This window comes from Penaeus vannamei, chromosome 13, assembly GCF_042767895.1.
Source record: "Penaeus vannamei isolate JL-2024 chromosome 13, ASM4276789v1, whole genome shotgun sequence".
NCBI lineage: Eukaryota > Metazoa > Arthropoda > Malacostraca > Decapoda > Penaeidae > Penaeus > Penaeus vannamei.
In genome coordinates this window covers 44973227-44986266 of record NC_091561.1, presented here as the reverse complement: position 1 = coordinate 44986266, position 13040 = coordinate 44973227, and the positions used below count along the sequence as shown (strand labels likewise).

Genomic DNA, 13040 nt, shown 5'->3' with positions numbered 1-13040 from the left:
TTACATTTACATACAAAATAGACATGCATACACATGCATATGGATCGATAAATAGGTATGAAGATAGATAGAAAAATACAGATTTGTAGAGAAATAGATAGACAGATAGAGAATTAGACTGACAGATAAATAGATAGATAAACAAGTAAATAAATGAAGAGCTATATAGATAGATAAACAGATAAACAGATGAATATAGACATGAATCCCCAGTCTTGCTCAACAAGAATTATGTTAATCAATTCTAACACCGAACTGGACAGCTTATCTTTAAGTACTCTTTTTTTAGATTAAAAGCAAAGTCACGAGGAAGAGTCTCCTGCATTATGTGAGAAGAAATAAATATTTTCACTGTATAAAAGTTAATTTTACTCACGACATCTCTTATTTATCTGAATCAGATTAATTCTAACGCTGTTGCTTTCATTCTTAATCTCCGGTGTTGCTATTTTTTTTTATATTTCTATAGATTATTGTTTTTCTTAGAATGAGGGTGGAATAAAAACAAATAATATCTGAAAAATGTTTATTATCTAGTCCCTGAGAAATCACAGCCATCTTTACCTTCTTTGCTGAGACGGCTAGTTAAAGGTATGGATATTGATCCTATTTTCATGATTGTGCTTTAAATATTAACATCATATATAACAAGGAAATAGTATTTAAAGAAAAACTCTGTATTTACAAAAGAAATGGCTGTTTCAACCATCTGATATATAAACTGACTATATAATATAATATTTATCACGAAGTATGTACATGGTAAATCATTAGGATAACTCAAATTCATATTCTCTCAATTCTTAATCACTTCAAAGACCTTTTCCTTCCGTCTTTATTCACGAAAATAAGAACGATATCATCTAACGTAAACTGAATCCCATCTGCAACCACAAGAAGCGAAGTAGAATCTCATTCAAACGCGACAGAAGACATTTCTGATTTCCTTTGTGATGGATAAAAACTGCCGGCTTTGATGCATCCTTTTGTTATTATGAACCAGATCCAACAAAGAAAAAAAAGAATGAATTATGAGATGGATAGACTAAGTAGATTTAGATAAGTATGTATATAGTATATGTATTCGTATTCTTTACTTCTTAAGTTCTGAATTTGGCTTTGGCTTAATTTCTCTCTGCACGTCCGCTACTACCCTTGTATTTTTGTTCCCTCGCTCCTGTGCAGAAAATTAATCTGATCTCACAGAACCAAACAGAATACATAAAAATTGTAAAAAGGCTAAGGCCTAGCCTGGTCACCTCCAGTCTTGCCGCCACACCACAATCACACAAAATCACATCAGAACGTGACGCACCAGTTTAGGTTAAATTCTCCGGTCTCTCCTTCCTTCCCGCTAACACTGACCCGATTCGTTTTCCATAAACCGAATCCCCTTCCTGACCCACACCGAATCCCCTTCCTGACCCACACCGAATCACCCGCTCTGCCTCATTTCCCACACGCCGCATCACCCTCCTCGACCGCCCAGAACCCCTTTCAAAACACGGCAGAGAACCTCATGTGCTCGTCCCCCGGCTTCTCCCACTCCTTGCTGGTGGCGATGATCCTCTCCATCTTGCAGAGCTCGATCTCCGTCGGGCGCATCTCCTCGGCGCCCTTCGCGTCCCTGTACGGCCGGCGCAGGTTGGGGGAGAGCTTCAAGGTCATCAGGTAGCCTCTGGAAGGAGAGGTTGCTGGGGTTAGGACTCCATCGCAACACGTTGTTAGGTGAAGGAGACTTCCGGTTTTAGGTGGTTGAAATTTAGTTGGAAAACTAGTTTTAAATTAGCTGAAAACTTGTTGTTAGGTCGGGATAATTTGGGGGTTTGGGAGGATGAAATCTGACTGAAAATATGGTTTAAAATTAGCTTTAAAAGTTGTTTAGTTTATGACGATTTCCGGGTTTGAGTATGTAAAATTTGACTGGAAAAAATGTCTTAAGGTTCGTTTAGAATTTGTTGTTTAATTAAAATACTTTCGAGGTTTGGGAGGATGAAATCTGGGAAAACAGATTTAAAATTAGTTTTAAATGAGTCGTTAGTTTAAGTCGATTTCCAGGTCTGTGAGTGTGAAACCTGGCTGGAAAAACTGATTCAAAGCTAGATGAAAACGTGTTTTTTGTTTCAGATATGTTCGAGGTTTCGGAATATGAAACCTGGCTAGAAAAAATGGTTTAAAACCTGTTGAAAACGTGTTGCTAGTTTAAGATACTTTCGAAGACTGAAGAACATTCTGAAAGGAATGAATAAATGTGTTCAGTTTAAATAATCCTGAGAAATGTGATTAGCTGTCGAGGGGTAGAAGTGAGAAAATTGTCCGAAGAAAACTCTAGAGAGACTGGCTTGGTTAAGATTGCATAACAACGTGTGGTTGATTTAAGACATCTTCGAAATGGAATGAGAAAGTCTACAGAAACACCCGGGGGTAAATATATTGTTGTTTTTAAAAGAAATTGTTGCCTTTGGAGATAAGTGGGAAAGGTGTGGTTGGTGAGGAAGGAAGGTGGACACAGCAGAGCGATGGTGAACGCTGTAGAGGTCCGTGAAGACCAGCTTTGAGCAAATGTTTGTGTGCAACTTGGAATGTAAATTATAGTAAAACTAATCTATTTTGGGGGGGGCTTACAGAATCATGAGTTTAAGGGTGTGAGGGTGCTGAACAAAAGGCAGAAAATTGGTTATTTCACTGTAGTTAAAGATATGGAAATGAAAATAATTTACCTAGGTTAAAATAGTAACCTTGCTCTTTGAAGACACGAACATGCACATAAACGCAAGCGCGCACTCAAACGCACACGCAGACGCCCCCCCCCATCCACCCCCACAGGCACGCCGCAGCCACGCCCAAGCGAGCGTGGACGCAGACGAGTGCGAGGCGCCCGGGCACTCACTTCTCTCCGCCGACGAGCACGACGGGGCTGAAGGGGTTGAAGGCGACGCAGGAGAGGCCAAGGCGACGCCGCTGGTTGAGATTCTGCGAGCACAGCGGACGGCACTTGCGGAGGAACAGGTCGTACACGTGGACGCGCCCTTCGTCCGTGGCCGCCGCGACCACGCTGCTGCTGTAGGGGGACCACGAGGCGCTCGCGACCGGCGCGCCGAGGTCGAGCGTCACCAGCGGCGACCTGAGGCGGAGGGTCAAGTTTGAGACAAAGCCAACCTTTCGCCGAGGTTCAACAAATCATGCATATCAGTCCTTGTGTACACGTCGATGTTGATGATATTGCTGTGATATAAACACACACACACGCACACCTTGATGATATCATCTGTTAAACTCCATCCTTGTGTTTACATGTTAAACGCGTCTTTAACACTGTCATGATTTTGTATCGCTCTGACTGAACAATCACTGTATAAACATCTTATAATGTAACGTCTTCGGTTGGGAAGTTTAATGTTATGTGGTTGCGATTAGTTATTTTGAAGATTTCACTCATCTCCTGTATACAAGTGATAATGTAAATACTCCTCTATTAACACTGTCTGTGTATTCGTTACAACGCAATTACCCGTTTAGGATACACGACTACTGAGATGAGTGAAACATCTTAATAGGAAGTAACATAGGAGGTAGAAAACCTTTTGAGACAAATGTTGATATATAAATTTTTGTATTGTAACTGCCTCAACTTTAATATAAGTAAAGCTGAAAATATTCTAGCTATTGAGCAGCCGAGGTCACTGCAATTTACTGCTTTGATAAAACAACGAATATCTCCAGGAGATCCAATATTTCAACAGACACCAAATCCTTCCTACATTTAATGCAATTTTTACTAACAATAAAGTAAACATAATGAAGACATTCTGTATTTGGTATTTGTAACTCCAGAATTGTAATGATATAAATAAAGTCATAACATTTTAAGGGTGCAACACACACTTAATCTCACGCTGTCAGTTGTTTTAACAGCAATTCTTTTAAATTTACAAAGCTCGCCTTTACCCTCAAAAAAAATATCCTGAACACGCTTATCCACCTTATGCTCACCCCTGGTATAACCCCCATATATGTAGGGCGTGGTTTTACTGTAGACTATTTTATTTAACAATTTTAACGAACTCAATTCGCACATTTTTTTGTCAATAACATCTTCAGATCATACTGATTGAGAAACCTAGCCTCAGCCCACATAGCAAGATGAAATCAAAGGCAGAGAACAAATCAAATCGGAAACAAAATGAAAACCAAACCCAGCATCAAAGTGAAACTCACACTCAAAAGCAAGATTCCTCACAGGCAATCGTGGACCCATATCTCAGACGAGACAGCGAAACCCAACCCAGCCCCACATAGCGGAAGCAAAGGCAAAAAGTAAATCAAAGCAAAATACAAATTTAAAACCAAAATGAAACAAAACAAAATCGAAGCTAAGCTCCAACTCGAGATTCCTCACAGGCAATCGCGGATCCAGATCTTGAGCGTCCAGTCCAAGGAGCAGGAAGCGAAGACCTTGCTGTGGTGGGCGTTCCAGGCGACGTCCCTCACGGCGCCGGTGTGGGCGGGGTAGCGCGTGAGGGCGTGGGTGCTCGAGGTCTTCAGCTGCAGCACCTCGCCCGTGTCGACGCCCACCAGCATGTCCGTCTTGTCGCTCGGGTTCAGCGCTATGCAGGTGGCTCTGCCTGGGGCGCGGAGGGTCGGTGTTCGTAAATGGTGAAACAGAAAAGGGTGTAAGAGGGGCGAAGGAGAGATGGAAACAGTTAGGGAAACATTGTAAACATCTGTAAACATATACGCCTGATATCAAGACTGAATATACTAGTGTACGCACATATGGTTCCAAGATCGGGACGATAAAGTATGGATATCGTCAGCATATCAATCAAGATCATACCATCGCGTACGGTGTATGAAAAAAAGAAATAACCATCCAGAAAGCAGAGAAAAAATGAACCCAAAGAAAACAAACAGCTAAGCCAGCCGCAGAACCCTCCCCTCCATCGCAGCCCACCTGCCAGTATGAACTTGGAAGCCTCCTTAGACAGCTTGGCGTTCTCCGCGCTGGCGATGAAGTCGAGGATGTCGGCGTGGACGAGCGCGGAGGGTCGGACCAGCCACTCCGACACGCGACCGTCCTCCGACACCGAGTAGAAGCACAGACTCTCGCCGGGGTCCGTCGCCACCCACCGCACCTGGGTAGGGGGAGGGGGGGAGCAGGTAAAGTGGGGAGCATACTGAGGGGGAGGAGGTGGATGGGGGAGAAAGGGAGGGAAAGGGAGAAAAATAGAGAGAAGTAGAGATGGAGAGGGGAAGTAGGAGGGAGGGAGGTAAAGATGGATAGAGAGGGAAGGAGGGAAGGAGGGAGGGAGAGAAGGTGAAAAGGAGGTCCGTTGTTATCTACTGGGGAGCAGGGTAAGTGGGAAGTATACTGAGGGGGAGAAGGTGGAGGTGGGGGAGAAAAGGAAGGGAAGGAACAGTCCAAAACACCAGAGAACATCTCGGTGCCTTTTTGGAACACCGGAGAACCCCACGTCAAACCCCCACGGGGACACCCCAACCCCAGGAGCAGGCGCACCTACCTGGCAGACCGGCTGGAGGTGACTTCCGGCCACGACCGTCGAGGTGATGACCCTGGGGGCGCGAGGGGACCGGACGTCGACCACCATCACCGCCCCGTCTACACGCCCCGCCGCCAGCACGCTCGCTCGCTGCCGGCAAAGAGGTTCTTGGGATCACTGCAAGATCCTTGATTTGGGATGTGTATGTGAATTTACTGATAGACATATATATGCCCTTTACTTATTGATATCACATTGAGTATAATGACCTACATTATAACTAAACAAAGGAAAGAGAGAGAAAAAGACGAAGGAAAGAAGGAACGTACAGAGGGATGGAACTGCACGGACGTGACGCCGCAGGGAGGCTGCAGGACGCGCTCGGGGATGCCCGGGTTCTTGAGGGTGAACAGGCACAGCATCCCTCGGGCGTCGGAGGCCCCGCAGATGCTCTCTAAAAGCATGGAGGGAAGTCAGAGGTTGTGGTCTTGAGCTCGAGTCTCACTATCCAGACTCGTCCCCGCCCCTGATACCCAGGTTCCACTAGTCAGACTTGGCTCTGGTCCCTGAACTCCCCCCAGCTACATAGTCTTCGTTTTGGTTTCGTTACAATTACACCCTACTGTCTTTATTTTGCGTCTAGGCTGGCTTCAGAAATTATCTATGTTTCGTAACTGTAAAAAGATATTTGGTAAATTTCTAAGACGATTATTGGCCATATATCATCCCTGCCCTTGAAATATAGGCTCTGGGAGGTGAGTATTCTCATCCTGGCTCCACTAATTCACAGGAAAGGGCGCCCAGGCCTGGCCAAAGGACATTAACCCTGGGCGTGAGTCTGGTTCCAGAAGTGCAAGTGAAACCTCGGCTCTGAGGGGTGAGAATTACGTGTGAATGAGTAATGAAGTACAGCTGTAAAGGGAGTATGATGAAAAACTAATAGCTTTTTATATTTTTTTCATTTATCTTCTATTTGAAAAGTTATTTTCTTTTTGGTTTAGCCTTCATTTTGTACCACTTTTTGGTTCGTAATGTCCTCCACTTTCCATCCCTAGTCTCAACCCATTGCTATATCTTCTTTCACTTACACATTCCTTCATTCCAAGAGAAGGGAGACACAAGTCTCCCTTTTCTCCCTCTACTTCCCTTCCTTACTTCTTCTCCCTTTCCCTCCCTTTACCCAATCCCCGCTTGCATGTGCTCCCTTTCCCTACTCTTCCTAATCCTCACCGCCCATGTATCCAAAAGAGAGACGAAGAGAAAGGTTATCCCTTATATTCAACTTTTCCCTTTCCTCCATTCTTCTCCCTCCCTTTGGTTCCTTCTTACCTTCCCCTTCCCATCTCCATTCCTTCCTTCCTCTTTTTTTACTCATCTCCTTACTCTCTTCCAATCCCCTCTCCCTCCTTTCCGTTCTCTACCCTCTTCACATCCCCCTCCCTCCTTTCAATTCATCACTCCCTTCCACCTGCTCTCCCTCCTCCCTATTTACTACTCTCTCTCCCTCCCTTTTACTCATACTCCACCCTTCCCCAACACCCCTCTCCCACTCCCCTCAACACCCCTCTCCCCCGCCCCCCTCCCCACACTCACCCGTCGTGTAGGCGGCGGCGAAGAGGTCGTGGTAGACGGGGCTCCAGCAGATGTCCGTGACCACGAGCGCCCGCCCCCCCTCGCAAGGGAACCTCCACAGCGGCAGCAGAGACCCCTCCAGGTTCCGGTACTCGTCGCTGCTGTCCTCCCAGTACTTGTAGTCTGCGGGACAGCTGTGTGTTAGTTGCATAATTGGTTGTTTTTCCATCTGTCTGTTTGACTGTTTGACTATATCTGTCTATTTGTCTCACTCTCTATCTCTTGTTATCTGTCTGTCTATCTACTTATCTGTCTATCTATCTATCCATCTATGTATCTATTTTACACACACATTTACGCACGCACACACACACACACACACACACACACACACACACACATACACACACACACACACACACACACACACACACACACACACACACACACACACAAACACAAACACACACACACACAAACAAACACACACACACAAACACAAACACACACACACACAAACAAACACACACACACAAACAAAAAAAAAGAGGCTCACAAACACGGTTATATGTACACTGACACGCGCGAGTGAGAGGGAGAAAATTAAGTGAAAATGTTTATATGTATTTACATGTATATATGAATAAATAAATAAATAAATAAATAAATAAATCTATATCTATCTATCTATCTATCTGCCTATCTATCTATCTATATATCTATAATATCTGTGGGAGGAAAAGTCATTTTGTGAGAGGAATTTCTGAAGTGGTTTATATCAGCCTCCGATTCATTTTCCTTCCCGGTGATTAATGAAGGTGCGAAGCTAATTGCCTCCGGTTTAATATCGTTCTTTAATCAACACAAAAGAATTAACAAAAAAAAAAATGAAGAAAATAAAACGAAAAAAAAAGTTTGTATAGTCGAAACTTTTTTGCGCAAAGGAATGAAAATGTGTTTGTGTTTTCATGTGTCTGAATCACGGACGCTGTAATCGCTTCGAAAAATATGTAAAAGAGAAAATAGATAAAAACAAGAACCTTAAATTCTAAGAAAAAAATATGTAAGGCATGATTAAAATAACATTGATTATCATGATTGTCATTATCATTATCATTATCACCATCATTATTATTGTCATTATCTTTATTACCATTACCATAATAATAACAATGATAAAGAAGATGATGATGATGACAATTATGATGATAATGATGATTTTTTTTATCATTGTTATTATTATTATTATTACTATTACCATTATTATTATTGTTATTATCATTATTATTATCATTATCTTCATTATCATTATTGTTATTATTATCACTATTATCAGTTTTATTACTATCATTGTTATTATTCTACTATTATCATTATTCATATTCTTATCATTATCATTATTATAATTTTTGTTATCATTATTATTATCATTACCATTATTATTATCATTGTTAGAAATATTAATATTTTTATCATTTTTATCATCATCATTATTATTAGCGGTAGTTGAAATAATACAATTAACATTTTATCATTACTATCATTCCAATTTATTCTTTCAAGAAATAATATGACCATCAGCCCGTGTCCTGACCTTGCGTGACCTCGTCGAAGATGTTCTGGCTGACCATCCTCTCGAGGGCGGCGACGGTGCGGATTCCGGGGGCGCGCTCCCCCTCCGCCCCCGCCCCCGCCTCCGCCTCCGCCCTCGCCGCCCGCAGAGGAGACGGCTGCTTCTTGGCCACGCCCTCGGGGGTGGGTCGCGACGCCTTCTGGGACTGTAAGAGGGGGGGCGGGGTGAGTATGGGTGGAAAGTTGGGGAACTATTTGGATTTCGGGAAAAGGGACGGTTATCTAGTTATTTCTGCTTGTTTTTTCTTCTTCTTTCTTTCTTTTTGCTTGTTCAGTAAATGACGATAATAATATTTGGGTGTAATTTGCCTGCCTTTTCTATCTGGATGAAGGGACGAGGTGTGATCATGAAAAAAATGAGTGAACTATTTGAATTTCCGAAAAATGTATAGGTATACACTTATCTAAACAGCTTAAAAAATAGAAAAAAAACAATGAACAGGTTTTTTCTGTCTCTCCCTTTCTCTTTATCTACAGACGCCCCCCCCCCTTCCTCTAGCTACACCACTGAAAATGTTGTCTAAGAGGCTTATCCAAAAAGCTAAAAAATAATAATAATAATAATAAATAATAATAAATTAAATAAAATATGGGGCGATATGCAAATTATTTATGAAATAGGTTTACAGCTAGTTCTGTAATTGTTTAGTCCAAGCATAAACGGCAGATAGTAGAAGAAAGCTTTATATTATCTTTCTATGACCAGCTTGTTTCCATTCTGTATTCGCAACACAGATAAGTAAATCAGTTAAGAATTAAAGACTTTTGCATAAAAGACCAAATAAAGTGGTCGACCGTCACAGCGCATCAGCCAATTCTAAGACAAATTGCTTAGTTTACAAATTTCAAAAAGAATAAAAAAGATTGGAAGTTTAAATGTTAAAGATGAAATGCTGCTAAAGGAAGGGAGAATATGTAGACACGCACACACACACACATATATATATATACATGTATATATATATATATATATATATATATATATATATATATATATATATATAGACATATACATACACACACACACACACACACACACATATATATATATATATATATATATATATATATATATATATATATATATATATATATATATATATATATATATATATATATACATATATATATATATATATATATATATATACATATATACATATACATATATATATATATATATACATATATATATATATATATATATATATATATATATATATATATATATATATATTATATTATATCATATTATATTATATCATATGCACACACACACACCCACACACACACACACACCCACACACACACACACACACACACACACACACACACACACACACACACACACACACACATATATATATATATATATATATACATACATATACATATACATATATATATATATATATATATATATATATATATATATATATATATATATATATATATATATATATACACGCACACACAATCTGTATTAGCACATATTGAAATCTTTGTTCTGATGTAAAGAAGCTGCTAATAAAAAAATAGGGAGTTGATTTTAGAAAAGAAATCCAGGTGTATGAAAAAAGATTGTGAAACAGTGAAGAATATATATCTAAAACTCCTATACATAGTATACCAACAATCATCATAAAGGGAGTCATTCATCCTTTTACCGATATAGAAAAAAAAGAAAAAAATCTGCCAGTACTTCTGTTAAACTTGACCTGTAACTAACCTGGGGCGAGCTATGACCTTTCTGTGGCGATGGGACTTTGCCATACTGAGAAATACTTCCCATTATGTTTATTAAGCGTCACATTTTCTACGTGGATCTAGGAAGATCTCAAAGGTACTTTTTTTTACAATAACCACATAACCATTTTAATCGCCGCATCCCTGTGACATTCTTTAAAAGTCACACGCTTAAGCCTCGCGTTTGTTGAAATTGTAAAAGAAAATCTTCTTTTCTCGTAAGAAAAAAAATGAAAAATAAAAAAATATTGAAAAATCTAAGTAAAAAGATATCCAACTCACCGACTTGCCTGCCTTCCTATCCCTCTCTATCTCCTTCTCCTTCTCCCTCTTCATCTCCTCTTCTCTCCTCCTCGCCAGCACCATCTCGTAGTCCTTCTCATAGGCGTCGTAGATGTCCGAGAATCCGACGTTCGCGGAGAAGGTGGTGCCTGGAGGAGGGTCCGTCTGGATGGGGAGGTCCTGAGGGAGGGAGCCGGGGTTGGAGGATGCTCAGAGGAAGGGGGAGGAGGTAGATGGAGGGGAGAGTAGATGGGAGTAGAGCGTAATAAGAGCAGAAAAGGGAAGGAGGGAGAAGAAAGAAGCAAAAGTAGAGTGGAGAGTTGATGGGAGTAGAGCGTAATAAGAGCAGAAAAGGAAGGAGGGGGAAGAAAGAAACAAAAGTAGATCGTGGGGGAAAAGTAGCATGAAAACAGGAAGTAAAACAAAGGAGAAAGAGATTTAGGAAACACGAAATAGGCCTCGTAAGAAATGCGAAGAAGTTGGCAATTCCAGTGGAATGCGATAAGGGAAGAAAACTGTGATTATGACAGTTGTTTTGACCGAATGAAAGTAATGGCGGTGATTAAGCTTTTGATTTTGGACAAGCCAGAGGATCCATGAGCGAACATAAGTAAATATTTAACTTTGGTTGAACCAAATGCTGCAGCATTTTAATATGCTACAGTAGAGAGGCCTGTAATTGTAGTAGCAGATGCAGGCATGGATTGAACAGATGCAAAACAGACTTAAATGTGAACTACGAGTTTGCCAAGAAAACATCAACGAAAAAAGACGTAGAAGACAGAAACATCAACGAAAAAACAAAGAAGACAGAAGAAAAACGAAAAAAAAAACCCACGCCAACCCAATACAGACAACAGAACCCTCATTGAACCAACCATGGCTCCCTTCCTGCCAAAACCCACCTTCATGACCACTCGGAAAGTCTGCGACACCCGATCGCTGTAGTTGAACGGGTTCGGCTGAGCGTCCAACTTGGCCAGCTCCTCCGGCGTCACGTAGGCCCCGTAGAGCTCCTCCATTTCCCGCGCGTTTTCGTCCTTTTCCTGGGTTTCCACTTCGCATTTTTTCTCTGCCGGGAATCGGATCGCGTGGGGGTGAGAGACCGATTATCAGCGGTGATTTGTGGAGTTTTGGGTGAACTAATAAACGGTTGTACTTTTTCTCCTTTTTATTCTTTTTAGGAATTGAACAACTCATTGTTTTCTTTATTTCACAAGGATCGAAACCAATCGTAGGATTCGGATAAAGGCGAGACGCGCTTATGATGCGTTCGGAACTCCTAGTCCTGCGCGTCCTAACGACTTGTCAGGAGCACTAGGAACCTCCGAGGCCTCCATTACCCACAATGCAACCAGCTCGAAAATAAACATTTATCATTTAATTGTACCGGTGTCTTTATTTCATACTCTGCATAGATTTTGTCACCTCTTTGATACATAAGTAATTTACCTGCAACTGACAAACACAAAAATACCCCTTGATGACAACAATAAACGGCTATAAAATTACCCAACTATATCTTATAGCTGCTTGCAACTGATATTGTTTACATACAAATGCTATTGTCATCATGTCCTGCTCGGCCAGGTTCGCAGGAGGGCGAGATGGACGAGATGGACAACTTGTCCAGGACGAGAAAGTAGAGGTTCCGAACGGTCAAACCATCTCGTCCAACTTGTCCGCCTAATTGGACAAGTCGTTCCGAACGCAGCATCATATTCCCCCCCCCAAAAAAACGCCCTAAAAGCACACCTAAACCCTACCCACCTCCCTGCATAGACGTCGTGTCCTTCCTCCTCTCCTCCCGCTCGAGATCCTCCCTGTGCACGACCCTCGACGGAAGCGAGAGGAGATCGAATACCAAGTCCTCAGTCGGCAAGGGCTTGAAGGCGCCGCTCTTGAAGTCGAAGAGGACGTGGCAGCGGTTGAACTTCCCGGACGCCGAGAGTCTGATGTCTATGTCCTTCTCGCGGACTCGCTGCTGGGGGGGGGGAGGGGGAGGGCGGTCAGGCGGTGAAGGAGGGGGAGGGAGGGAGAAGTAAATAATGGAAAGGGAGGGAGGGAGAAGTAAATAAAGTAAAGGGAGGAAGGGAGAAGTAAATAATGGAAAGGGAGGGAGAAGTAAAGAAGGGGGAGGGGGGAAGTAAAGAAGGAGGAGGGAGGGAGAAGTTAATAAAGGAAAGGGAGGGAGAAGTAAAGATGGGGGAGGGGGGCAAGGATGAATAAAGAAGGGAGAAGGAGAAGGAGGGGGAGGGAGAGAGAAAACGAGAGGTGGGGATGCCACAGCGAATGAATGACAAGGGG

At 41.9% G+C, this 13040-nt stretch overlaps 1 protein-coding gene across 1 annotated transcript; it reads right to left on the bottom strand.

Moving 5' to 3' along the window:
* Positions 1-530: 530 nt before the first annotated feature.
* Positions 531-12709, bottom strand: LOC113814665 (dynein intermediate chain 2, ciliary). Its single transcript, XM_070129406.1, has 11 exons — positions 12504-12709; positions 11639-11805; positions 10734-10913; positions 8668-8851; positions 7095-7256; positions 5831-5955; positions 5523-5651; positions 4955-5135; positions 4400-4625; positions 2891-3124; positions 531-1678 (listed from the first exon to the last, which is right to left on the bottom strand). Exons 1-11 carry the CDS (start codon positions 12511-12513, stop codon positions 1498-1500), a joined length of 1779 nt encoding a protein of 592 aa, XP_069985507.1. The 5' UTR covers positions 12514-12709; the 3' UTR covers positions 531-1497.
* Positions 12710-13040: the final 331 nt, after the last annotated feature.

What these genes read in the sequence shown, in the direction of transcription:
- LOC113814665 (XM_070129406.1), bottom strand. An exon ending in CTTCGACGAGGTCACGCAAG is followed by an intron (nt 7,257 to 8,667) that starts GTCAGGACACGG and finishes GCTGTCCCGCAG; the next exon opens with ACTACAAGTACTGGGAGGAC. An exon ending in CGCCGCCGCCTACACGACGG is followed by an intron (nt 5,956 to 7,094) that starts GTGAGTGTGGGG and finishes CCATGCTTTTAG; the next exon opens with AGAGCATCTGCGGGGCCTCC.